Raw genomic sequence first — 27,767 nt, 5'->3', positions numbered from 1 at the left:
GGTGCCATTGTTTGTGTCCCAGCACTTTGTTTGATGTGAAGAGAAATTAACCAATTCCCACACCAACCAGCTGCAACCCAGAACTGAGTGGGAATTACAGAAATAAAGGACTTGAAAAGTAGCTTTGGAGAGGGTTTACTTCCTAGACAGTGTGAAACCCTCAGCTGTGGCCAGGCTGGGCTTAAGGCTGGCTGCCCTTGGGAAGGGAAGGGAAAGGGATGGAGTTGGGGTGGGGTTTTGCAGCCATGGAAATGAGAGAACCACGGGCTATTGCATCACAAAGGGGCAGCCCCATGGGCTATTGTGTCACCAAGGGGCAGCCCCACGCTGGGGCTGTGAAGGCTGTGAAGGTTGTGGCTGGCACGGCCGCAGCGGCAGCAGACGCGTCTGGCTCTGCCTCTCTGTGCCGAGCGCTGGCGATCGGAGTCACCCGGCCTTGTTCTGAGGCTGGGCACCAAGCTCCTGTCGCTGGCTACACTGAGAGTGCTCCCAAATTCAAACCCAGATCCTTCTGCCAGGCAGAAGCACGGGTTCAAAGATGGAGTTTACTGGAAAAGGAAAAACCTCTGAAGGAAAAGGTGAGCATAGGAAGGAGCTGAAAGGCTGAAGCCAAATGGAAAAACAATCCCACCATATTTCAGGAAAACTGGTCCATGGTGCTCAGTGCTGGCTATGGGCCAGAGTAGGTGGCTGACAGATACAGATGATCCTGCAAGGATGCCCATGGCATCACAACATTCTGTCATTAGTTTACTCTGCTTTCTCCTTTTTGACAGCAGCCAAATCACTCATACTGTCAGCCAGGACAGGGACTGTGGCCACAGCTGAGCACATACTGGACATGGTCATGAGATGCAAGTCCTGTTGCTTTCCTTGCCATCAATGTCAGGTCTCACTACAGATAAATTTCCCATTCTTCCTCTGCTTGCTGGTCAGGTCCAACCCTGAGGATGGTATTACAGTGCTACAGAAACACCAATAAGGCCTGCCTGTTGCTGACAGGACTTGGTGGTTTACAGAAATAGCAGTCACAGCGGTGTGGGTTTTTCCTGTGGATTCACAGGCCAGACTGAAGAAGGAATATTTTCTCCTCTTCTCATTGGAGCCTTCGCCTTTTCCCTTCAGACTTGCCAGCTCCATACTGTTCATAGGAATTAAATGCAGGCTAGTTCCATGAAAAATGAACCCAAATAAATTTTCTCTAAAATTAAAAATTCTTCCCCTTGAGTGCCACACCCATTAGATATGTTAATGATAAAGGTGGGAATTCACCTAACTCACTTCTTCCCCTGTGAGCATGGCTCAGCCTCACACAGAGATGAGGGGGAGCTGGGCCAATCTCTGTTGGGAGGAAGGGTCTTGTGGCAGCCCAGAGAGGCTGTGCACATTGCCAGGGAACAGCTGTGCCCTGCATGTGGCCCTGCAATGAGCTGTGCTGCTGCCAGTGCCTGTGGAGCTGGAGGGCTGCTCAGCTGTGGGGCAGGGAGAGGAGCAGGAGGGTGCATGTGCAGCTGAGCCATTGCTGGAGAGCACAGGGCTCTGGGCTCCCTGCTGTCCCAGGGCAGCCCAGAGGCCAGGGTGCTCCTGTAGCATCCCTGTGGAAGTAGGTCAGGGTTTTCCCTTGGCCTGCCTCAAGTGTCTGCCAGCAAGAGAATGTAGCCCTGTGCAGCTGTTTAGAAGTTTGCAGGGAATGTGTCCCACGAGATATGGAGCTTCAGATGCTTTGGGTTTGCGTTTTGGTTTCTCTTATATTTTGTGTCTCCACTTTGCAGGCCTGTCTGGCTACCCGCTTGCCAAGAGGTTTTCCCTGGCCAGTCCCTCTATGCTCCTTCCCTCCAAGCCATTGCCTCCCATCCAGAAGAGCTCTCCTTCTACCAAGCCAAGCCTGATATGTAGCAGAGAGCAGGAGAATGGGAAAGATGGCATTGGCTATGCTGAGGGCAGGAGAAAAGAAGAGGAGCTGAGTTCAGAGGGACAAGGACATAAGGTAAGGAGACCAAGCTAAGTGCAGTGTGGTCAATTTTCAGTTTCTGTGCTGTCAGCAGAGCTCTCAGACCTTTTCCCTGGCTGGAACTGTCCCTCTCACTGAAGCTGAACAGGTCCTGATTTGGTTCTTTAGCTGGCCCAAAAATGATGGGATAGAAACAAAGGGTGTGCATCTGCCCCTGCTGCCTCCATTCCCATTCCTGGCCATGGCATGGGGGCCCTGGAGGAACTTGGGCAGGCAGAGACCTTGCAGAGAGCAGCAGGGCCGGGAGCTCTGCTGAACATCCTAAATGCCAGTGAGGCTGAGATGGTGGATGTGTGGGGGCTGGAGAGCAGCGAGCATCCCGAGAGCTCAGCAGCAGCATCTGGGCTCAAAGGCTGCTGGGGAAGTGTAGGAGGGAAGGGCAGCAGCAGAAGAAATGAGGGGCTTGAGAAGAGCAGGTTTTGGCCTCCTGCAGAATGGCTTTGTGGGGACATGAATGGAGATCAGCACTGGCTGTGAGGTACCTTAGAGGCAGGGAGTTATAAAGCCTCTCCCATGACATCCAAAATGCCCGTGGAGGCAGTGACACCTCAGAACACCTTGATGTCAAATATGTGAATGCCAGCTGGGAATGAAGCCACTTTTGGAGAAGAGTGAGCACAATGGGAGAGGTGCCAAATATGTGCCATGGTCTCTCCCTCATCATCTCCCTTTCCATTCCCCATCCTGGGCCAAGCTGCTCCATCAGTTTCCTTGATTTTTCCTGCCAGGACACAGTTAAATGCATTCCTGAATGTCTTGAGGCATGAATGGGGACAAGGCTGCATGCTTGATCTGAGCACTGTGTTCTACTCTTTGCAGGCTTCCTTGCTGTGTTCCAGTGGAGGGGATATGAAGAAGGGGTCATTGGGACCACCTCTGATCCCCCCCATAGGCAAGGCAGTAAGTCCCCCTCTTGGCAGTGCTGTGGGCTCTCTGCAAAGCTCTCTGCAGCTGGAATTCCAGGAGTCCCAGGAGATGAGGTAAGCCAAGGTGTCTGCTGCTGCTGCAGTGTGCTGTTCATCTCTGTGTTCCCATCCCAAAGTGTGGTTATTTTGCACAGCCAGGTGTCCCATGTATTTAGGCAAACCTCTGTGTATTCCCCATTTTGCCCATCTATGATGACCCAGCACAATGTCAAAGCCAGCACCAATGTGCCAAGAGCAGAGGTGGTGGTGGGGAAGAGAAGGCAGGGCTTCAAAGCACCTCAGGATTGGTCCTCTGCTGGACTTGGCTATTGATTCCCTTTGTAATGGTTGTGCTCTTTTTTGGGAAGTGAATTGCTTGGGTCTGGGTCCTGCAGATATTTGAATGCTGTCATTCTTGACTGTTAACTTCTGCACCCATGAGATTACGTATGGGCCAATACTGGCTACTGGAGAGGGGTCTGCAAATTCAGGTGCTGCTTCTGTAAACATCAGGAATATTTTCTCTGTGCCTGGGCCTCCACTGTGAAATGAGATGCCAGAGAACTTTTGGGGTATAGATGTATAATCTGATCAATGTTTAATATTTTGATCTAGGCTTAAGATCAAAGCGGGCAAGGTGGTAGACAAGAGTTACAGGACCATACCTGATGGAAAGATATTGGCTTGGATATGGGAGAGAAAATGTAGCTGTCAAGCTTATCCGAGTGGTAACAATAAAGAAGGAGACACAGAAGTATCATTTGAATTGGAAATCTTTGGGAGGGCTTTTAAAGTGCAATCTGAATATCCTCCCCTAGCAGCTGAGTTGGAAAAAGCCTTTTTGTTCTTGAAAGAGCCAGGAGGTGTCATAGCATTCTCGGAGACAGCAGTGCTCTGACCACATGTAGCATGAGACTGTCACCAGGTTAAGGCACGAGCAGGCAAAGTCAAGCTTTGGCATCTGTACAAAAGTAGCTGCCCTCCATACAGTCTCATGTCTCAGCTGAGCAGCTCTTGCTGCTTCAGTGTGGCTGTAGGAGCCACTTGGCTCCAAAAGGAGAGACAGCAGAATTGGGGAGTTAGGATGCAAGTTGAGGAATGACTGATGGTGGTGAGGAAGAGGAGGCAGGGCTTCAAAGCACCTCAAGATGGGTCCTCTGCTGGACTTGGCTATTGTTTCACAGAGAGCTTGGCCAGCTCTCTGTGACTCCCGCAATGGAAAGCTTAAGGACAATGAATCAGCTTTGCATCCTGGTGTGTTTCTGTGCTGCATTTCCTCATTCATCAGAGTGCCCACGCTAAGAATGTTTACATCCTTTCATGGTACAGCCATTCCCTCCCTTCTCTTTCTACCTCCTCACGTGTTCATTGTCCTCCATTTTCTCCAGGTCAGGATGCAGCAGCAGAAGCAAGGAGGAGAACTCTGAACATGCAGGTAGGTACAGGGCATGTCTGTCCTAAAATGACCATTGTGGTCTTGACTCAGAGGTGACATTTGCAAAGCTTGATTAAAACGCATTCTTTTAAAAATTTCTTTAAATGCATTTCAATTGCTTGACGCGCTCAGTGGACTCTCCCAGAGCCCAGTCACTGGGAGTGTTCTCTGGTGGTGCAGTGAAAATTCCTCCACTTTGCAGGCATGACTAGGTTCATTTTCTCCACGTCTTTCCGGCCATGTCCCTCTTCGCTCCTTCCCTCAAAGCCATTGCCTCCCATCAGGATCAGCTCTCCTTCTTCTAACAATAATAAAATGTACAGCATGGAGAAAGAGAACAAGGACATTGGCACTGGCTATGATAATGACAGTAGAAAACACCAGGAGCAGAGTTCAGAAGAAAAATGTTATAAGGTAAGGAGACCAAACTACGTCCTGTGCAGTAGATTTTCAGTTTATGTGTTGGAGGCAGAGATTGGAGATCCTTTCCTGTGGTGTGACCTCAGGGAAGCAGCTGAGCCAAAGAAGAGCTCAGCTGGACACTGTGCTTCAGGCTGTCTCTGCAGTGGCTGTGGAGTGCAGACTTCATATCCTCAGCATGTGTAATAACAGGAGAGGTCTTTGAATGGTTTCTGGGCTCTGTTGTGGTTCCTCCTCTGTCTCATGGCTGAGAAAACACCAACAAGCAGTCAGAGCAGCTAAAGTTGTCCAATCTGGAGAAGCTGTCCTTCTAGATTTAGTAACCTATGGGTATCTGTGAGCCATGTCTATGTCTTGGTGGTGTTTTTTGTCAGCTGTGTCTGGTTGGGATGTAAAAAGGTCTTTGCTGGAGCAGGCAGTCCTGCAAAGTCAGTTCCAGGTTGTCTCAGCTTTTGACTTGTACAGCCATGCCCTCTGCAGTTGTCTCTGCTGCTATTTCTAGACTTCATCAGCTTCTGTGCAGCTGTGTGCTGTGGCATGGCTTTGTCCAGAGGGAAGGGATGGGAAGTGGCCATGGGGAGAGCAGCCCAGAGCCCAGGCACACAATTGCCTTGGCAGCAGGGCCAGGAGCTGCAGTTGTTTTGGGTTTGCCATGGGGTGCAGAGGAGGCAGATGAACAAGAGTTTTGGTAGACAAAATGTCCAATCAAAGGCTTGGATACTTGATTTCAGCCTTGCTGAGAAAGGGCCCAGTGTCTCCGTGAGAGGAAGTGACCCTCTCACTGAAGTTGAACAGGTCCTGATTTGGTTCTTTAGCTGGCCCAAAAATGATGGGATAGAAACAAAGGGTGTGCATCTGCCCCTGCTGCCTCCATTCCCATTCCTGGCCATGGCATGGGGGCCCTGGAGGAACTTGGGCAGGCAGAGACCTTGCAGAGAGCAGCAGGGCCGGGAGCTCTGCTGAACATCCTAAAAGCCAGTGAGGCTGAGATGGTGGATGTGTGGGGGCTGGAGAGCAGCGAGCATCCTGCGAGCTCAGCAGCAGCATCTGGTCTCAAAGGCTGCTGGGGAAGTGTAGGAGGGAAGGGCAGCAGCAGAAGAAATGAGGGGCTTGAGAAGAGCAGGTTTTGGCCTCCTGCAGAATGGCTTTGTGGGGACATGAATGGAGATCAGCACTGGCTGTGAGGTACCTTAGGGGCAGGGAGAGAATAGTGATCTAAACCCATTCCCATGACACCCTATACTCCAGGTGGAGGCAGTGACACCTCAGAACATTTTGATGTCAAATACGTGAATTCCAGCTGGGAATGTAGAAAATTGAGCTCAAGGGGAGAGGTGCCAAATATGTGCCCTGGGATCTCCCTCACCACTTCCCTTTCCTAGGTCAACATTCCCCATCCTAGGCCAAGCTGCTCCATCAGTTTGCCTTGTCTTTTCCTGCCAGGTCACAGTTAAATGCACATCTAAATGTCTTGAGGCATGAATGGGGACAAGGCTGCATGCTTGATCTGAGCACTGTGTTCTACTCTTTACAGGCTTCCTTGCTGTATTCCAGTGGAGGGGATATGAAGAAGGGGTTATTGGGACCACCTCTGATCCCCCTCATAGGCAAGGCAGTAAGTCCCCCTCTTGGCAGTGCTGTGGGCTCTCTGCAAAGCTCTCCGCAGCTGGAATCCCAGGAGTCCCAGGAGATGAGGTAAGCCAAGGTGTCTGCTGCTGCTGCAGTGTGCTGTTCACCTGTGTGTTCCCATCCCAAAGTGTGGTTATTTTGCACAGCCAGGTGTCCCATGTATTTAGGCATTTTGCCGATCTATGATGACTCAGCACAATGTCAAAGCCAACACCAATGTGCCAAGAGCAGAGGTGGTGGTGGGGAAGAGGAGGCAGGGCTTCAAAGCACCTCAAGATGAGTCCTCTGCTGGACTTGGCTATTGTTTCACACAGAGCTTGGCCAGCTCTCTGTGACTCCTGCAATGGAAAGCTTAAGGACAATGAATCAGCTTTGCATCCTGGTGTGTTTCTGTGCTGCATTTCCTCCTTCATCAGAGTGCCCATGCTCCGGCGGTTTTCCTCCTTTCATGGTACAGCCATTCCCTCCTTTCTCTTTCTACCTCCTCACATGTTCATTGTCCTCCATTTTCTGCAGGCCAAGATCCAGCAGCAGAAGCAAGGAGGAGAACTCTGAACATGCAGGTAGGTACAGGGCATGTCTGTCCTAAAATGACCATTGTGGTCTTGACTCAGAGGTGACATTTGCAAAGCTTGATTAAAACGCATTCTTTTAAAAATTTCTTTAAATGCATTTCAATTGCTTGACGCGCTCAGTGGACTCTCCCAGAGTCCAGTCACTGGGAGTATTCTCTGGCATTGCAGTGAAAATTCCTGCAGTCTGAAGTGTTGAGTGGCAGGAGCTGGAGTAGTACCTCGTGGCCCTGGAAATGCAGTGCAGGAAAAGGAAATATTCCTCTCCATTCTGCACATGCCTTTTATCTCCCTGCAGCCTTCCTAATGTCACAATTAGTAAGGAAAACAAGGCATTTAGCACAAAATGAGAAATGTTCCCACTTCTTCCTCCTGCTTTTGTAGCAGAAAACCTTTCCTTGGGGCACTTTCTGAGCTGAACCCTTTGAGACGGGATGGACATTAATGGACATTGCCTGATTTTGTATTGGCAGAAATAGAGAAACCTCCTATGACAGAATGTACTTATAAATTTTCCTGTCAGGGAGAAGGAGCCTTCCAAATGGATGCATCCTATGCAGGGTCTGAGTTTGTCATCCTGTGACAGCACGAGCCCAAAGCCACCTATGGCAGGTTCATCATGACAAATCTCTTCCCTGGCTCTCTGCCTGTGTCAGTGTTGCAGGCTGAGGCTGGGGGAGGAGATGCCTTCTGCCTTGTCCTCCCTCCCTGCCTTGCCTGATCCCTGACAAGTGGAATTGGGCCAGACAAAATGCACTCTCTGGTGCATCTGGCTCAGCCAATGCTTTCAAGTTGAAAGCCCCAATGACACTGTTGTTGTTCCTCTGCCATCTCTGGCTGTGTCATGATGGGACAGATGAGACTTGAAGAAATAATTCTGCTGATGCAGAAGAAGAGATCAGATGACCTGGTCCCTTTGATCCGGGTTAGTTCTGGCAAATCCTGGGTACAGCCCCTTTGGAATGACTCCTTAATTGCTGATGTGCAGCTGGAATGCTTAATGCAGCTAGGGGGAAGTATTGCTCAGTAAGGAAGGTGACTTTTTTTCTGGACTCATTCTGGACTAGAAATGACCTATATCATTAATCCTTAGCTGTCTCACTTTTATTACTGACTGAAGCATTCTACAGGGTGAAGGAATCCCATTTTAGGACAGGGATTCCTCTCAAACTGCTTGGCTGCTGTATGAATTTACCCTCTGTGAAGCCATGTAAAGAATTAGTTCTCTTAGCTCTAACAGCTCTGTTGGAGAGTATTTCAGAATGAGCTCCATTGTTCTTCTTGCAATTAGAAAACCAGCCTTTAGTCAGGCTGGCCCAAAATTGGCCCAGTCTCATACAGTTCAGAAGGAAACCCTCGGGGAAAATGAATTATCTGGTGCCAAGAACACAGTTCATGTTTGGGTAACACTCCTGCAATGCTAAGTTTTTCTTTGCATGTCCTCTAAAATATTCCAACAAAGAGAAGAAAATGTTGCTCTAAATGCATCCAGGTATTAGAACCTGGGACTTTTAGGAACCAAAAGAAGATGCTTACTAATATCAGCATGAATAAGAGCAGATAAGAATTGCTGTCAAGAGCAATCTCCATGTCTACCCATCTCTGTCAGACACAGAGGCTCTCCAGCATCCAGGGGCTGGGGCCTTCATCATGCAGCAGGTTTCAGTCTGCTGGCCAGCAGAGTAATGTCATGTCTGCTGCCAGTAGCCCATCCCTTGGGAGAGGCTCTAGGCATTGTACCTTGCTGCTCTCAGTCACAGTCTCTGTGTCTTCTGAGGGCTCTGCAATCTGGAACCTGTCTTGCCTGTTGCCCAGCATTGTGGTTTTGGGGGCTTGACATCTGCCAGAGATTTACACAAACCTTTGCTTTCATTTCCAGGCCTCCCACTGAGCCGGGCCAAGGAGATGGATCATCACACTGATCCTGGTCTTACGTGTGACACAGACCTGAGGGAAGGTTTTGGAAAGGTAAGGGAGAAGGACAGGGATGAGCAGAATTCCTTTCCAGTGGCGGTTTAGTGCTTGGCCCAAAATGTCACTGAAAATCATAATCATCCTCTCCTGGGCAATGTGGATTCTCTTGGGAATATATTTGACAACTAGAGAGCAATTGCTTGGCTGTTTCCAGTGGTGTCAAGGTGCCTGGTTTGGAGATGGTGCTAAGGTCATGTCAGAAGCATTCTTTATGTGCAAAGGCTGTTTTAGAGAAGTTCTGAATGACAGAATAAGCTACACATCAGTGAATGTAAGCAAAGTGCATCCTCGGAAGCAGAGAAGCAAAGATTCTAATGTTGTGTGTAAGCAAGGCTGCAAAAGAAAATGGGAGAGTTTGATTTTTCCTGGTTACCTTTCTGGCTGTATGCCACAGCCCTCTCATTCTCAAGTTTTCTGCTCATTAACAGCAGTGTTTCTGCAGCTTGTTTTCATATGACTCCCCATTTTGGTCTCCTGATGTCAGAGACCAAGTCCTTCAGAGTCCTTCAGAGCTGAGTCCTTCAGAAGCCAGGAAGTGAGAAACAGCTGCAATTCCTGGCCATGAGTGTTAAGCAACAGCTAATTACCCCTCCTTGCTGGATATTGCGCATGGTTTTTATTCTCCTGCCATGGCCTGTAGGAACTGAACTGCCTGCTCACTGGCCGTGTCAGCTCTTCCTCTGTCTTGGAGCACTCCTATGACCTTCATGCTTCAAGCAGGGCTTCCTGACATAGGCTGCAGTTGGAGCAGTGTAAGGTTGTGGCACAGAAATGTTCCACCTGGCTGTTTGTAATTGCCAAGGTGAGGACGGGAGACATTCCTCTGAAACTTTTGGAATGGATATGGAGCTGCATTGAAACCTATGGCACTCTGTGGACTCTGGACTCTGTGCTCCTGAGGAGATGTGTCTGGTTTGTGTGTCTCTCCTTACAGTCTATGATGCATTTCCATTGCACCTAGATCCGTGCTGCATTGTGCATGTTGGCTCAAAAGAACTTAGAGCGGAAGGATGCAGAGCTTTTGGAGAGAGAGATGAAGAAAAGGAGGCAAAGGAAAACATCCTTGCAGCCCATTCTGGAGACAGTTGAACCCGGGGATGAAGCTGAAGCAAGTAAGTGGTGGCTACACTTGTGGTGGTCCTTTTTGACCACTTGCTTGCCCTTTGCAGTGTTGCAGTCAGACTGGGGGACTGTTCCACTTGCATTTGAGTGGAAGCTTGCTTGGGATTTAATTCTGTTTCTGAAAGAAAAATACAGGGGCATGAAGTGTCTTGCCCATGGCCTCAGTGAGTCAGTAACAGAATATCAGTTTCCCCCCTTCACCTCGAAAATCTTTCAGAGTAGAAAATTCTGTCTTGCAAAGCACACTAGAGCTTCAGACTCTCTCCTGGAGAGCAGTCTTCAGGCAAGGTGAGTCCAAAAGAATGCTTTTCAACCAGGGTGCAACCTGGAAGAAACAAAATGCAACTCCTTCTCATGAAAACACCAGAGATCCTTCTCCTGCCACTCCCTGCTGAGGAGCTGGTGCTGTAGAGCTGTGCTGAAGCCCCCAGGCAGTGCTTCTGCTGTAGCCCCGGGAGCAAGCAGCGTTCCCGACTGAATCCTGGCCGAGGGGCTCTGCCTGCAGGGCTGTGAGCGCTGCCCGAGGGCGGCAGCAGGGCCCTCAGGAGGCAGCACTCAGCCCCAGGGCAGCACGCAAGGTTATCTGCACTTTCTCTGGTAACTTCCCCTGCCAGCCTCTGGAACAGGAAAACAAAAACAAAGCAGTACTGGGTTTCCTTGTTTCTTAGGGGAAGCATTGCTGCAATTTGGTTTGAAGCTAGAAGAGAGTAGATTTAAAGTAGATATTAGAGATATTTTTTTTAAAGGAAGGGGATTAAAAGCTGGAAGGGTTTTCCCAGAGAAGCTGTTGTTGGTCCATCCTTGAAGGTGTTCAAGGCCAGCTTACATGGGGCCCTGGGGAACCGGATCAGGATGAAGATGTCCCTGCTCACAGGTGTTGGACTAGATGGTGCCTAAAGGTGCCTTCCAACCCAAACTCTTCTAGGAATCTGTGATTCTTTTTCCCATATTAGTGTGCCATTGTTATATGTGAAGTTCTTTGGGATAACAAAGAGATGTTACCCAGCTCTGGCAAGTTTTCTCACCCTTTCCATCATTACCTTATCTAGTGCCTTGCACTTAGAAGCTCCTCTTTGGTCCCTGCAGACTTTAGCCTACCACCTGTTGATGGCACAGCTTCTAGAGTGCAGAGAAAACACCCTGGTAGTGCCTTGAAGAAGAAGGTCTTGAAGAAGCAGGACAATGTGTCCCTACTGCCCAATAGGCCCATCCTCCATGGGGATGGCAGCTTCCCACGCAGCTCCTCAGGTAAGCCTGCTACATGGCAGCTTTTTCCACACAGGGTTTCCCTTGCACAAGGAGCACAAACTGCCTCCTGCCTCAGCCAGCACAGCTGGGATCTTGGGTCCGTAGTCTGTCCTGAGAATGAACAGCAAATCTACTTTTGAGTTACTCCAGCTTGGGAGTGCTGGAGCAGTGGTTCTTAGAGCTCTGTTGGAAAGTTGAGCTGAATCAAGTAGTGTAAAGGCCTGAGCTCTGGCTTTTGCCCATCCTGATAGTCCAAACTACAGCACTGGTGCCAGGAGGCAGCTGTGGCTGCAGGGTGAGCTGCAGGGCAGTCTGCCAGGGTGTGCTCACCGTGCACCTGCGAGAACCACCACCATCAGTTGCTCACTCACCATCTGGCCCTCTGCCTGTGCTGCTGTCCAGTTCTGCAGCCAGCTTTTCTGCTATCCCAGCAAGGGCTGTCTCTGCAGGGCAGTCAGCAGTTTGGTGCAGTCGTGCTGCTGCTGCTCCCAGAAGTGCCCGAAGGCTCCTCGCTGCTGCCATCCCACAGCCTGCAGTGCCAAGAGGGAACAAGCAGTGCCTCCTGTGTCACCCAGCAAATACAGCAGCCATGTGCAGCCGATGACACCAGGAGGGGCTGCCTGCTGCTCCCAGGCTGTTTGCTGCCTGCAGGAAATACACAGCAGACAGTCCCTAGTGGCTCTTGTCTCTCCTTTGTGGGCAGCCTGCCTGTGCTGTGATCCCAAGCAGGGTGAGATAAGAAGATGGCAGCTAGGAGTGATACTTCAATGCTCTTTTCTAGTGATGCTACTTCCATGCCCAGAATTGACCAGAACTAGCCTGAGGTGTCTCTCCATTCATACTGAATGCAGATGTGTATGTCTACAGACTTCTGCAGTGACATCACTGGTGTCAGTGGCTGGGGTACCTCAGTGACATCCAGATTAGCTCCTGTCTGAATATTTCTCTTGTTATGGTTCCTCCATACTTGGTGAGAATATGCAAGGTAGCACAAAAACCCTATAAAGTCTAGGGCAGTTCATCAAGATTCTGTGCAATATTTATACTCCATCATTGTAGACAGCTGAAATGTTTTCATCTACACATTAGAAAATGAGCTTTTTAGTGCACAACATGAAATTTTTGATTGGCAGTGCTTTTGATGACAAATGGGTTTCACAAGAAATGCATTTATCATCTGATTTTCTTCATACCCTGTAAGTTTTTTTCCTTACCATAAAATTTAATTAAGGCAAACCCAGGTCAACTGATCAACAAGAGAGTGTGTCTGCCAACAATGTGGATCTGTATTTGCATATTTTTATCCTCAGAGTGCATTTGGAAACCTTTTTAATCAACTGTCTAGTCTGGAAATTACATTTTTCCACAAGAGAAAGCTTAGAACCTACTGAGTTTGCAAACACATCCATTAGATGACCAATTTCACCTCAGCATCTTTGAAATACAGGCAGTGTGCACCTCTGAAAGAGTACAGATTGATGATGTTTGGAAAGAACAACATCCATAAAGTACTCCCTTCCCAATAGTAGGGATACTAAAATGTATGTGCACTCAGCTGCCTGCTGTCTAGAATATTTGCAGTCCGTGGGAACAGAGGCGCTGTCAGGTGGGAAGAGTCAGGTATGGCTGTTCCCTGGTAGCTGCTCCGTGGGGATTGAGCCGGGCCCAGCAGGGCTGGCCTGTTCAGGCTTGGCTTGGTGCTGTCTCCAGGCAGCTGCAGGTCTCTCCTCAGGGAGCTGCAGAGGGCCCCTGTCCTCAGGGCTGGGGAAATCAGGGTGCTGAGACAAGAGGGGCACTGAGGGGTTCCCTCCTGGGCAGCGAGTGCTGCTGCTCAGCGCTGTCTGGCAGGGAGCGGGAGCTCTGCGGCCGCAGGAACCTGCCGCTGGCCGTGGCACCTGTGGCCCTGGGGAGCTGGGGCTGCGGGGCAATTGTCAGGTTTAGCCTGGAGCTGTGCCCAGCTGGGGGGCTGGGAGAAAGCAAGGAGCCCCAGGAGCCAGAGAGCAGGGAAGTCTCTGAGCCAGTGCCAGTTGGCACCACAGGGAACCCTGGCTGGGAGATGGGGCTGCAGGCCGCTCCATGGCGGGGTGCCTTGCCCGGGTTGCAGCGCCCATGGCCGACCCTCTCCTTGCAGTGACCTCGCAGACGGCCACTGGTGCCCAGCGCCGAGAGGAGCCGCTCCGTGGGCATGGGCAGAAGGACAGAGCCTCTCCAGACCCACAGCACTCCTTGCTGGAGGCACTCTCCTTGCTCGGCAGCGATGACTGGTAAGAAAGGCCTTGTTCACTCTGTGTCCCTCTTGGCATTAACGTAGGTTAGAATCGTGTCTTGCTAGTACCTCTGAGCCCCCGAGAGCCCAGAGTGGACAAAGGGCACTCCAGAGCAGTGAGAGGATAAAGATTTGAGAGCAGCCTTTTCTTGGCCTTGCTCTGCAGCACTGCTCCAGCTGCAGCAGCTCCGTGCTGCTTCCTCGCTTTGCCTGTTGTTCCATGGAGCTGCAAAGGAAACCTTGAGGGGATGGCAGAAGTTTTGAGTGTAGAGAGTTGGGTGCCTTGGGCCACTGGCCCAGTGGGACTGAGTAAGATTCCTCTCTGCCCCCACTGCTGACAGCAATGGCAGGTGACAGCGTCTCCCTGTGACCTCCTGCATGGGAGTCCCAGAAGCAGCTCCAGGGAGTTCCTCCAGGGACTTGTGCTGTCCAGTCCCTCAGCCTGCCATTACTCCTGAAGGGCTCATGGCAGAAGAGAAGGAAAAAGAAATGAAATCCTCTAGGAATCTTGCACTTTTGGAATTCAACTTTTTCCTTCTCACTGCTTCATATGGGCCTGAGATGTTTTGTCAATACTCACCATGTGTCCCAAAATTATACACAGGCAGAAGGAGGCCCAGAGGTGATAACCCTACAAATGTTAGGTGATATTGGTTTTCTTTTTAATGTCTTTTTGATCACTCCCTGGTAGATGCTTCATTCACACAGGGGTAAGGACTCCATACACACTGGGTTGAGCATGAAAAATCTGCCACGATGCATCTCCTTGTGCAGTCACCTTTGTTTTGTCCTTTCTCTTCTGCTTTCTCTTCCCCATTTCTCATGGGTGCCCTGTGAGGTGCAGAGAGCTTCTGCAGGTGTAGGGGGTCCAGATGATGCTCAGGGGTGCCAGTGGGATCAGTCGCCAGCCCTGTGCTGCAGCCCTGATGCCTCACATTCCTTCCTGTAGCTGAGGCCCTGCACAAAGTGCTGAGAGACAGAGTTGTTTGCACCTTTTAAATAACACGTTGCTGTTGTGGGGGTTGTTTTAGGTAGGGGGTTTTGGGAAAAGCCAGAGTTTCAACAGTTCTTGCTCAGGGGTGGAATCTCCTGGGACATCCTGGTGCTTTTTTGAGGAATATGTGAGGTGGAGTGGAGGGGGTGACAGAGAGAGGCCTAGATGGCAGAGGGGAAACTCAGCTCCAGAGTGCCAGTGCAGACTCTCAGTGCTGAACTGCCTGCTGGGGCTGACAAAAAAGGAAAATGCCCCAATAACAGCTCGGTGGGACTGTGTCTCAGGGACAGGCACAGGGAGGTGACAAGAAACAGCAGTTTGGTCTGGTCTACAGCTTCTAGGAAGCAGTGCCAGGGGGGCATCATGTGCCAGAGATTTCAGAAAGGCTGTCTGCTTAAATGGCCACTCTGAAACCCCTCTATTCACCTCTTGGATTTGTGTAGGCTTTTGACAGCCACATCATCCTGTGGCAACCTTTTCCACAACTAAATTAAGTACTCCTTGAAAAGCACCTCCCATTGTTTGACTGAGCTGCCAGCCTGATAATCTCAGAGGGTGCTGCCTTGGTGGAGAGAAAAAATCAATCTTCTGCCTTTCAGGGAGATGAAGGAGAAGGGACTCTTCAACATCAAACACCTGGCTGGGTCCCATTCAGAGGTCCTGCTTTCCAGACTTCATGACATTTGCTTGGCAGTTACCAACGAGGTGAGAACATTGTTCTGAATTGTCCCACATACTTCATACATGGTGTGTAGAGTAGGTATGTGCTTGTTCATCTCCATGTGTGCTCAGGGTCTGCCTTCATTTCTGCTTTTAGACCTTCTATTTCTAATTTCTGTCAGCTATCTGTAGGATCTGTGGGTACATGTAGCTGTATTTACTGGTAGGTCGGGTATCTGACACGTGTCTTTGAGTGTGGTGCCTTTATAATGCAATGTGCAAATGCAGAAACTGAGACACTAATGAGGTTATTTGCCAGAGTCCCAGTCTCTGCCCAAGCTGTAATTCAACACTGCAAATTGGTCTCTGGGTCTGAGCCTGTGTTTTCTGTTTCCTGGCTGAGTGCTTCAGCTGCTGGTGTTGTTTTTTGAACAGGAGCACCTGACTCTTCTATCTTTATGATTTGTGCTTTTATGATTTGAAAGCAGCCCTTGCTTCAGTTTTCTAGTCAAAGGGCTTAAAATCAAAGCTGTGAACATTTTAGAAGAGTTAAGTAGAACACTTGAATGAAATATATTTTTTTAGGCCTGCAGTAAGCAGGTGTGAGACCAGAAATTGGTGCCAGAGTAAAAGCCTTTCTGTGCTTGTGCTCTCCTGCTCTTACTGTACTTTGATGTTCCTCTGGACACAGTGGGATGTGTTGTCATTTTCTGGGACTTCTGTTGAAGGCAACTGGTTTTCTTTTCAAGGTGATTCTTATGTTTCCCCTCATTACTTGTCCAGGTGGCCAACCTCCGTTCCAAGGTGTCCTACTCTGCAATTGTCACTCTGGGAGAGCTCTTTGTGACCTTGAAGAAGAACATGGACTCTGAGGTGGATGAGGTTGCTCGGGTCCTTCTGCAGATGGTGTCCAACTCCCCAGAATTTGTTCAGAAAGCAGCCAGTCAGACCCTGGGGATCATGGTGGAGAATGTGACTCCTGCACGAGCAATGACTGCTCTCATGGACATGGGAGTCAAGTAGGTTGTTCTTCTTTTAGTGATATTCTTCACCTTCTAGTGTGTGGGAGGGAGAAGGGATGAGACAGAGAATGGGAATGGTGGGAGGGAAGGGTCCTGTATGCTGCATCTTCTGTGAACTCAGTGACTTCATTCTCCAGTCAACGTCATTTCTCTCTTCTTGTCACCTGTTTCTGCCCTCCTGCAGCCTATTAGTTCTCAGAATCCCAGAACTTTAGAATATGGGGAGTTGGAAAGGGCTCATCAGGACCATTGAGTCCAGCTCCTGGCCTTGCACAGAACAGCCCAAGGGTCACACCAAGTGCCTGAGATTGTTGTCCAAATGTTTCTTCAACTCTGTCAGGCTTGGTGCTGTGACCACTGCCCTGGGAGCCTGTTCCAGTGCCCAACCACCCTCTGCGTGAAAAACCTTTTTTCTGATACCCAGATGAAAGCTCCTCTGACTCAGCTTCCTGCTGCTTCCTGGAGTTCTCCCAGGCTGTCAGATTTTCCTAGCTGTGGTGACTGGTGGGGAAGTGAAAGTGCCTGCAAAGGCTGAGGATAGAGCCTTGTGCTTTTGTGGCAAGAGGGACAATTGCAATTGCAGCTGTGAGTGGTGTTTGGTATTTCACAGCACTAACCACAGGGGCCCTGGGAAAACCATGTCTCCTCATGATGCCATTAGCTTGAGAAAGGAGGAGGGTACTTGCTGGGGCGTGGAGCACATGGGGGACAATCTGCTGGGTGTGGCACAGCCTGCACAGCAGGTGCAGCTCCTGCCAAAAGGAGTCTTGTATGACTGTCCTGGCCATAGAACTCTACTTTCTATTCAAACTCATGTTTCATGTTAGCCTTGGGATGATGAATCACTTTAAAGGCACCTTCACAGCCTGACTGCCATGGGACAGTTGAAGCACATGCTGCCTTAAATGTTGGTGCTGGGCCTGGTAGTTCCCAAGAGACACTCTCTAGAACAGGACAGCCTGGCTAAACGGCCTGTCCCTCCTTTCCTCAGCTTTGGAATAGGGTAAAACATTCAGATGTATCCGTTGCCAAGCCTCACAGAAGAAACAGGCTGCATTGCTGGATATTCTGCAACTTCATGGCCCACAACGTGTTTTCCCTGCATTTGTTTCTTCCCAGAGATCTGCAGATTTGGGGATCATGGGTGGAAAGAGCCTCAATCCTGCTGCAGCTCTGTGTACTGGCTGCCCTCTGATGGGTCAGCATGAGTTGTCTTTAATTTCTAAATCATTCATATGTAATCTATTTCCTTAATCTTTCTCAGAGTAAATACTGTGAAAGGAGCTGAGTATCAGAGAGTGCAGGGAGACTGAATTCCTCCCTCTGCCTTGCAGGCAGTCCTTCTGTACAATGCTAGCTTTGTGTTTACCTGAGTTCAGAACCTTCTAGCGGTGTCTAAAGTTGCAGGGAGAAGCCAGGCCTCCTTCCCCCAGCAAGGACAGGGAGCAGGCTCTGGCCAAGGCCTGTGCTGCTGCTGCTCCTTCTCCCTGTGCCCCAGGGTTTGCTCTCTCCTTCCCAGGAGCTGCCACGCCCAGGTGCGGAAGTGTGGGGCCGAGCTCCTCCTGTCCCTGATGGAGAGAATTGGAGTCACAAAGCTGGCAGGCACAGCCAGGGCTGAGAGGCTGGCACACGTGGCAGGGAAGCTTGCTCAGGACTGTCACCAGGACACAAGGTAATGATCCTCATTTCACTTCCTGAAACAGGAAAACCGTTCCCTGTCTGGCCATAAAGGAAAAAGCACAAAAGATTGGAAACTCAAGGCAATAATAAGTGACCTCAATGTGTGGATAAGGGTCATAGAATCACAGAATATGCTGAGTTAGAAGGGAACTATCAGGGTCATCCAGTCCAGCTCCTGGCCATGTGCAGGGCACCCCAAGAGTCACTCCATGTGCTGAGAGCATTGTCTAAATGCTTCTTGAGCTCTGTCAGCCTTGGTGCTGTGACCACTGCTCTGGCTTGCCTGGGCAAATGACTGTACTGGGTAACCTGAGGTTGGCCAGCAAAAAGATGCATTGCCAACTTCCTGTGGCTTGAAGGATTCTTTACTGAGATCAAAAGAGCTCAGATGAGCCAGTCCAACAGTTTTCATTGTCTTTAGGTGCACAACACAAAGCCAAAGTGTTGGCTAATATTCATCACTGAAGGATCCCAAACATCTGTTTCTCATTAACTTAATACATTCCTAGAAATATTTCAGGGGTCTTTAGACAATGTATTCACTCTTTATAAAACCCCTTCTGCAGATTTCTAGAATGTTTTTATCTGTGGCTCAATGACCTCCAAATTTCTTCTTGAAGAAAACTGTGATTTCCTAGTGGCAAAATCAACCCAAACCACCAAAATCCTCTTACTTTGATGATGAAATTCCCATTAATAGCTGCCGAGAACACCAGAGCAACTAGCTGCCCCTGTGCATACATATAGTATAGAATAATCAATAGGATGCAGGAGGTGTTTTGTCCTGGCTTCCCTGCTAGTTAAAGAAAGGCAAATTATTGTGCAATGGCAGCAAGACACTGCTAATAGGCTCTGACAACAAAGCAGATGTGTTTTGCTTGTTCCCTGGGATCCTTTGATCCCAGAGGAGCACACCCACATTTTCAGAGTGAAATGGTATTTTTCTGTTGCCCCACATTCTCCTCTTGCCTCCTGTGTTCATCTGACAGCACTGTGCAGTGTCAAGTGGAGGTAAATCTCCCTCTTTGCTGAGTAGGTAATGCCTTCTTGTGCAAGGATTGCACATGATGAGTTTAAGGTATCAGCCTCTTCTATTCACACTCTTCCTTTGTTTGTTCACTTTTCTTTTTCCTTTCCTCCCTCCCTCCCTCCCTCCCTCCCTCCCTTAGGCATTATGGACAGGAGATGGTGAAGATGTTGCTCAATCATCAAAAATTTAAAATGCTTTTGGAACGATCTCTTTCCACCTGTGACCTGGAGGATATTCTGACAAGAATGAAGAAGAAAGTAAGTGCTTGGCAGGAGAAATTACTCCTTTACACAAGTATTGCCACTGCTAATGTGAGATCAAACATCCCCAATCTGTCTTGATCTCATTCCTCTACTACTGAATCATTTTTCTCCTGGGAATGAGCTGTTAATCCTCAGCCTGTTCATCTGCAGACCACAAAGAAATTGATGTTATTAGGGAAAAAGTGGGGTTTGGAATATTTTCAATATCATTCACAAAGAAGAAAGGGAAAGAGAGCAAATGGGTTTACATTTAAGTGTAAGGCCCCACCATGCTCTCCCTCCTCTGCCCAGTAAAGCAATTAAGTGAGAATAGTGCTTCTGAAAAGAACAGAGTCTTTGCAAAAGATACTGGAAGTAGTAGTACTAAAAATTTCCAAATTTACAAAAGATGGCCAAGTCAATCCTAGTTACTACAATTACAGTCTTTTGGGAATACTGCCCTGCTGTCAAGCTCTGTGGAACTGGAAAAAGCTTGGTGAATTCAGCAGCATCCTGTGGAAACTCCTTTGTTGGTTTTTTTTTTTTTTTTTTGGGGGGGGGGGGGGCGGGGATTTTATTTTTTTTAATCGACATTACAGAAGGGAGCATGCCTTTGTTCAGGCAGAGGGAGAGTGAGTGTTGAACCAAATCCTTCCAACACAATGGGCCAATCCCCAGAGAGTCCATTTTTTTCTGTTGCTTCTGTTGTTTACGAACACTCGTTGCCTGCCAGTTTGCATTATTCCCATTTATGCTCAAGACTAATGAATTTGGGATTTTAGACTGCTGCTCAGTCTGGCAGCACCCATAACCTGCCTTGGGCTATTGAAAACAAAGAGTTGGCATCACTGAATCCCTGTTTCCATCTGTAAGTTAGGAAATGTTTCCCTAAGCCTTGGTAGCAGTGATCCTGGTTCTAACTTGTGTTTTAAACAGGGAATTTCCTATTTTATACTCTAAAGATTGATGGGGTTTCTCTATGTCTTTGTAGGGGATGGAAAACCAGAAGGCTGAACGCCCATCTGTCAAGGAGCTGGTGAAGAAGAGGAACGATGGCTCCAAGAAGCCCCAGGCCACATTGTCTTCTAGCAAACGGTACTGAGCACTTTATTCAGATGTGACAAAGCACATGACAAGCTTTACATGTCTCTTCCTCAGGAAAATCTTGCTGGCAGAGATGGCCAGTGCCACAGATTGTTCTCTTTCCCTACAAATGCTCTATGATAAAAAAAGTCTACTTCTGCATTAGGCTGAACACAACTTCTCTGGAGGGGTTTTCACAAAAATTGGGAGACAAAAAGACCCCATTGGTTACAGCTCAGATGATCCAGTGCAGTGACGAGGGCAGTGTTATGGAGGCTGTGACAGGGCCAAGTTTCTGCTGCCTGACTTGGACAAGGAAATTCAACCAGGGCTTTTTTTTCATCTGAGTGGAGTCTTTTCCACATGGGTGTTTTGATGAGAAGTCCCAGTCTAGAAGCAGGATGCCATTCCACAAAGATGCAGTTCTCATGCATGTGGTTTGGCCTGGCTGAATCATGGTTTTCTTACCCTGAAACAGTATCAAGTTTGAGTAGTAAGTAGCAATGCAATTCCTGATCAACTTCAGGCAACAGGTGTCTCAATATGTACTTTTTGTCTTGATATTCCTGTCCTTCATATGATTTGCTTGATGGAGACAGCATGTTTGGTTTATTTCATCCTGTGCTGCAATCAGCATTTAAGACAGGAATTTGGTCCTTGCTGTCTCTTCACGGCAGTTGCAGAGCTACTTGTACCTGTTCTCCTCTGATCACAGAGGGGATTTATTTAGCTCTGTCATGCTCAGCAGTGGCAGGAAAGTGACCACATGCCTCAGTAGCATAGCTAGCATCTTTCCATGCTCATGGAAGAGACAGGTTGATCCAGGAGAATTGTTCCCAGCGGGGTTGTTAAGCTGTGGATCTAGTCTCTAGGGAAGCAAATAAAATGTGAGCATAGTTCTGGGATGTCTGGCTTCTGTTTTTATCTCTGTTACTGGTTTTCTGAATCCTTCACATATGGCCCTGTTCATCTGTTCAGATGCACCTGAGCTATTTTTGCAGATTGTCATGCCTGGTTGTAGAGACACTTCTCCGGAGTGATGAGTTTCCATGTTATAAGACACACACGTCCCATATGAGGAGCCACTTAAACTTGGAAGTAGTGTCTCTCTTTCTCCACAAAGCAATGTGAACTGTGTGCCTTGGCAGCCATCTGAAGATAGATCAGATGCATCTCTTGGTTTTCCTGAGTGAGCACTGGCAAGAATGTTCCTTGCAGATTGTCTCTCGTAATAATTGTCATGAGGTCCACGTTGTTTTTCAGAGCCTCATGATTTTCCAGCTTGAAATCACATAATGAGGAAAGCTCCTGAAGATGTTTTGCTCACAATTAACTGAAGATATTATCACCGACAGGTCCTAATTTGGATTTATTTTCCAGAGTGAAATCTACCTCTGATGGATGCCTCCTACACCGTGCACAAGCCCAGGTCACGTTACCTCCGGTTGAGGAAGAAACGGAGCTGCTCCAGAAGCTTTACAATCTCCTGGAGGCCAAGGGGTTTCAGACGCGCATGGAAGGAGTGTCACTCCTCCAAGACCTGTGCAAAACTAGCCCCCAGCTCATCTCCACTAACATTGTCCAAGTATGTAGGGTATCTTCATTGCTCCTTTCCTTTAGCTCCTTTCCTAAGCCTGTAGCAGTAAAGTTAATTCAGTGTGTCTTGGCACTCCATCCTGGCTGTTTGGGACATGCTGGTCCCTCTTACCCAGGCAAATTTAATTCAGGTCCAGGCTTCAGGACAAGTTATTTCAGTCCAGCTGTATACGTCTGGCAGCTGCCTATTGATGCTGTTCATCAGATGATGACAGAATTTTCTGCTGGTGTGACTGCTGCTCTCTCCTACTCCCAGCTGGGTTAAGTAAAGGCAATCCAGCCACTGAAAGCATGGCAATTATTCTCTAGACCAAAAATGGGTTTACCTAGGGAAGAGAAGATCAGACTGGGTTGGTTTAAACCCAGGGGTTTTTTTAAGAATACTTCCATATACTCCATCTAGTCTTGCACAGGCACAACTCTGGCTCTCATTTCCATCCTTGTTCCTATTCCTCTTGGTAAAGACAGAGCTCACCCTTCTTGGGGGGTCTTTTTTTCTCCTTGGAAAAGGAGGAAAACAGCTAAGGACTCATCTCTGCCGTCTCCTCCCAGTAGCTGCTTTTCCCCTTTCTCCAAGAAAAGGTGCCTGATGATGTGTCTGTCAAGGGACTGAAGCTGCTCTAATGAGAACTGTACAGCTCATTAAATTCCAGAAGTCTACCTGTTACTTAGAGAAATGCTCTGCATCCTGGAAGAGTTGATCAGAGCCCTGCACTTCTCCAGATACTGCCGCTAAGACAAACAAAAGAAAACTTAGATCTCCTCCAGCCATAGTTTTGGCAAAATCCTAATTGCCCTCAGTACTTGAGGCAACTGTATAGAAAACCGGGCATTGTAAACATCTGCTTCCATACTTCTAAAGCAAAGGTAGTCTTTAGCATGAATAAATTGAATGGATTTAATGATTTATAGATGAAGAGAAATACCATAGGAACTGTGCTCTCCCCAATCAAACATCTTAAAAACAGAAGAAAATCTTTCTAGCAGCATGAGGTTGCACCACCATTCCAGTGAGTGGCCCACAGGAAAAGAGTGAAATTGTGCAAGCAAGTGCTGACCTGACAGAAAGGATCACTCTCACCTTTTACATTGCTGACTGCTACATCGACTCTTCAAACAAGAACATGTGAATCCAGCTTTCATGTTGTTTGTTCTCTTCACAGATTTTTGAATATTTTGTCCTGAGAATATCTGACAGCCACAAGAAAGTGAAGCAGAAGGCGCTGGATGTGCTGGCAGAAATCACAGGCGTCCTGAAAGATGCCTTGAACCCGGTGATCATTGGTTTGGTGGAAGGAATAACGAAGAACCTGAACTCCAAGGACCCCAGGGTTCGTGCCGCAGCTGTGAAAGCGCTGGAAGAATCCATTGCTCATTTAGGTAAGGCTGAGCCCTGGCATGGACTCTCCTCACCTGTGTCTCTGTCTCTCCGACACAAGAGAGTGCTGAGTGCCTTGATAGCTGCTGTTGTCTGTGGAAAGCTCCAGCTGACATCCCCCAGAAGCTGTGCAGGTGCAGTCCTTATGCACCCGTTCCCCAACAGGCTTGAACGTGATCAGCATTTCCCAAAAGTCCCAGGAGCCCTTGGCTCTGTGCTGCCTGTCTGAAGAGCAAGTCCCAGACTACAGCTTTGCTACAGTTCAGAGGCAAAGGGGGTTTGGAGTTTGCTTGGGCCCCGTTTGACTTCCCAAATGCTCTTGGCATGAAGGGAGACTGACCCATCAGAGCTCCTGCAGAGCAGTCACCGGGAATGCTCTACATGATAGGCATTAGCTGCCTATTTTCCCCTTTTCTTCTTTGTCTTCTATTTTCAAAGGGGAACTTAGGATTCCCCAAGTTCATTTCTTTATAACAAACAAGTATAAACCCAGCTGTCAATGATGCCCTGTTCCACATGTTGTTTTGCATGGGGCAAGATGTCTACAGCAGTTAACTACATAGGCAAAGGCTGCTCTCAATTCCTTTGCCACACAGATTTATGTCAGCTCTGAAAATGCCACACTGAGGAAATGTGCCTGAAAATAGGAGTGTTGAAGAGGCAGGTGTTCAAGGGGAGTTGCCACTTTCTCCTCCTCAGCTGCTCTGTGAACTCAGGAACTGCCTGACTCGGTGCCTTTCTGTGTCCCAAGTATGGGGTTCTTCCTTTTTGCTCTGGGATGCAAAACCATTTCACTACTTACATGTGACTGAACTCTTGATGTCCCTGATGGGAAATGTTTTAACATAGCTCCTGATACAGCAGACAACTTTGCATTTACAAATGTGAAAGGAGAGCTTTTCTTTTGCAATTTAAATCCCTGCCAAGCAGGCTGGAAGGAAAGAAGAAAAGGATTCAAAAACCAGCAGAAATGTACTTTATTTTATAGAATGGGGTTGCCCCTACCCTTTCCCTCTGCACTGTCCTTTCTCCTATGGTCTCAGAAAAGTGAGCAGAAACATGTGTTTCACTTGTAGATAAAGTATCACTGCTGAAGGAGTTCAGCTACCAGTGGAATCAACTGAGTGGCCAAGCTCTCCTGGATGTCATGGAGTGTATCACAGGTATGGCCTCCCCTTGTAAGCCAAGAGGTCTTCCCAGGGAGTATTTACAGGCAATGCCTGTGAACAGACAGCAGAGTAGCTCCTCCAAACCAGGAGGTGCTGAGCTTGTCCCTCCTGCCCAGTGCCCAAGGCAGGTGTATTTGGCAGGTTTCCCTGGCTGCTGCAGAGCTGTGCAGCATCTGAGATGGGGCAGAGCTCGGCCTCGGGGCTGAGCTCCCACTGGGGCATCTCAGAACCCAGCTCCAGGAAAGGGAGGGACTCAAAATACCCCAGCTGGCTCCTCTCTTGGAAGCTCAGGGACATCTGTCATCTTTTAGGGAAAATGGTGGCAAATGCTGTTTCAGGGGATCAGTTTGTTTTGTCCTCACAGAACTCTTGTTTTTCTCTTGGAAAGCTTTGAGGCTGAACTGTGCAGAGCCTGGGGTCATAGCTTAGGTCAAAACTCAACAGTTGTATTAGAGGCAGGGATTTAGTGCAAGGCAGCCTTTGGGGGCAGAGGGGCAGAAGCAGAGTGCTGAGGCTCCCTGCCTGTGCTGCCAAAGTGGCGCTGGACTGAGCATTTCAGGGTGTGCAAACAGTGTCTGCCTGTGTCAGCACTGTCCAAAATGTTACAAATGCAGCTGATAATTGATTCCTCAGAGGTGCTTGCTATGTCAGCAACAGCCAAGGAATGGGAAAATTATAATCCCAATATATAGTAGAACAGACTATTGATAGCCTTGCTTTAACTGGGGCTAAAGCCACTGCTAATTAGGCCAACATCTTTGAATGCAAGGTTTAATACACTTTGTGTCTTCATTGGGAATCTCAAAAGGGCATGTTCAGCAATTGGGAATGTCAAAGGCCCTTTAAAGAGCTTTGAAAAAAGTAGATCTCCAGCAACAGGGAATTTAGTTTTACAGATCTTTTGATCTCTTTTTCAAATAAAGGAATGAAACATAAATTAGGACTACTTTAGAAAAAGTAGATGTTCTCTCTGAGATTTAGTAGGAAGAGACAGCTGTTCCTTACCTTCAATAGTCACCAATGTCTTTAACTGTATTTAAACTCAAATGAATTCCCATGTTAAAATGGGTATCATAACCCTTTTCCTGCTTAGCACAATTGGGGTTTGGGTACTTTCAGGAGCTGTTTTAATATTGATGACTGCCAGTGGATTAAAAGCATAGAGAAAATGAAGTCTCTTCCACCACAGAATAATAAATGGCTACTAGATAACATTTTGCCTGATCAGAAAATAAGAATGGTCTCCAGAGCTTTTCAGGATTTGATCTTTCAGCCAAATCTGCCATGCAAGGAGCCTGTTGGTAGTAAATTTTTGTCTGTGTTTGACATAGTTTGGTTCAGAAAATGAGCAGAGAGCAGTTTTCAGAGACAATATGAGAAAATATTTGTGTTTTGGATGAATTTCAGTCCCCTGTGTAGCATTTTGCTCTCTCTATGCCCCTACTTCAGTGGACATTATAAGAAAAAATGCCATTAAGATTGGGAGGGGAAATGGCATTAAAATGTGGAGATGCTCAAATGCCACAGCAATGGGGTCTGGATAATTCTCTAAGGCACCCTGAGGTTTGAAACAGCTGCTTGTTGGAAGCCCCAGAAGCATTCTGCCAAAGACACCAGCTAGTCACTGATGTTTCCAATCCAACTGCCAAGCAGCAGCCGTCTCTGGTGGGCAGGAGTTTTGAGGTGTGTTCTAATCCTGCCCTTTGCTGTGTGCCATTGAGCAAAGGGAAGAGCCAGATTAAACGTTTGGCACTTGACATCAAAGTTATGAAAATGGAATCATCCCTTTTATTAGAAATCTCTCAATTTTCTGTCCACGGTGCATTTCCGAATCTTCAGTGTGGGTTTAGACAACTTCTTAATGGAAATAAAAAGCAACTGGACATTTCATTCATTGCTCATGCAGAAAGATAATGTGAAATAATTTAGTAAGGGGACAAAGTCTGCCACAGGGACAAGGCTGTGGTTGGAGAAATTAGTCCTGAGGGGTTGGTGGTTCTGTTTCCAGGATGATCAGCTGCTTTGCCCATTTCTGGATCATGGGGCTCTGTGCTATTTTGCTGATCTTAGCCAGAAGGCTTCCAATTAGCAAGAGCAGAGGTAGATCCCTGTTTGCATTAAGGCTGGTGGTTGAGAAGCTGTGTCTCTCTCCCGGCAGTGCTTGTGGAGTGGGTTTATGCCAGGAGCCCTGAAGTGGTCCAGCACGACGCCCTGCCCGTGCTCTGGTCCTTCCTGGAGAACAAGGCGCTGCCGGTGCGAAGCGCCAATGTCCGCACTGTGGCCACCAAGCTTGCCTCTGCCCTCTACAAGGTGATGGGCACCAAGCTGAAGAGATGTGCTGCCAGCCAACCTCCACATGTGCGGGAAAACCTCTCCAAAATGTTGGGCTGGTGAAGGCATGATGTTCTCCAGAGAGATGACAATGTGCTGAGTTGGACACCTCCAGATCTGCCTTGTTAGCTGTGCCAAAAGAGACCAAATGCTAAGGAAGGGTGTGCACGTGCCCCCTCTCTCTCCATCGCCCTTCCTAGTCATGGCATGGGGGGCCTGAAGCAACTCCAGACTGAGGACAAGGTGAAGGCTGATCATGGCTCAGCCTCACACAGAGGTGAGGGGGTAGAGCTGGGCCAATCTCTGGTGGGAGGAAGGGTCTTGTGGCAGCCCAGAGAGCCTGTGCACATTGCCAGGGAACAGCTGTGCCCTGCATGTGGCCCTGCAATGAGCTGTGCTGCTGCCAGTGCCTGTGGAGCTGGAGGGCTGCTCAGCCGTGGGGCAGGGAGAGGAGCAGGAGGGTGCATGTGCAGCTGAGCCATTGCTGGAGAGCACAGGGCTCTGGGCTCCCTGCTGTCCCAGGGCAGCCCAGAGGCCAGGGTGCTCCTGTGGCAGCCCTGTGGAAGTGGGCCAGGGTTTTCCCTTGTCCTGCCTCAAGTGCCTGCCAGCAGGAGCATGTTTCCCTGTGCAGCTCTTTAGAAGTTTGCAGGATGTCTGTCCCATGAAATATGGAGCATTAGCTGCTTTAGGTTTGCATTGTGGCCCCTGTTAAACTCTGTGTCTCCATTTTGCAGGTCTGACTGGTTACAGTCTTACCGAGAAGGTTCCTCTGGACAATTCCCATGGTGCCTTACCCACAAAGTCCTTGCCTGCTGTACAGAAGAGATCTCTTTCCTCCAAGCTCAGGAAAAAGCTGCTGCCTGAATGAAGAGAGTTTGAAGAATAAGATTTATATGTTAGGCTTCATAGTTAGAGATGTACATATGTTCTAATCTTTAGATGTAGTTTTGAATAAATGTGTTTTGATTGTACCTTTAAATTTTGATTACATATTTTTAAT

General features: G+C 48.3%; 1 protein-coding gene across 1 annotated transcript; it reads left to right on the top strand.

Annotated features, from left to right (window-relative positions):
- The first annotated feature begins 369 nt into the window (after positions 1 to 369).
- LOC135284534 (TOG array regulator of axonemal microtubules protein 2-like) lies at positions 370 to 27,767 on the top strand. Its single transcript, XM_064396088.1, has 17 exons — positions 370 to 578; positions 1,773 to 1,987; positions 2,831 to 2,911; positions 4,619 to 4,765; positions 6,306 to 6,466; positions 6,917 to 6,963; positions 13,448 to 13,580; positions 15,176 to 15,281; positions 16,020 to 16,255; positions 17,778 to 17,930; positions 19,108 to 19,225; positions 20,202 to 20,305; positions 21,674 to 21,878; positions 23,053 to 23,269; positions 24,344 to 24,430; positions 26,595 to 27,044; positions 27,502 to 27,767. Exons 1-16 carry the CDS (start codon positions 539 to 541, stop codon positions 26,828 to 26,830), a joined length of 2,286 nt encoding a protein of 761 aa, XP_064252158.1. The 5' UTR covers positions 370 to 538; the 3' UTR covers positions 26,831 to 27,044; positions 27,502 to 27,767.

Source organism: Passer domesticus, chromosome 21 (genome assembly GCF_036417665.1).
Source record: "Passer domesticus isolate bPasDom1 chromosome 21, bPasDom1.hap1, whole genome shotgun sequence".
NCBI classification, from domain to species: domain Eukaryota; kingdom Metazoa; phylum Chordata; class Aves; order Passeriformes; family Passeridae; genus Passer; species Passer domesticus.
Note: the sequence above shows the minus strand (reverse complement) of the source record. Positions and strands in the feature narration are given on the sequence as shown.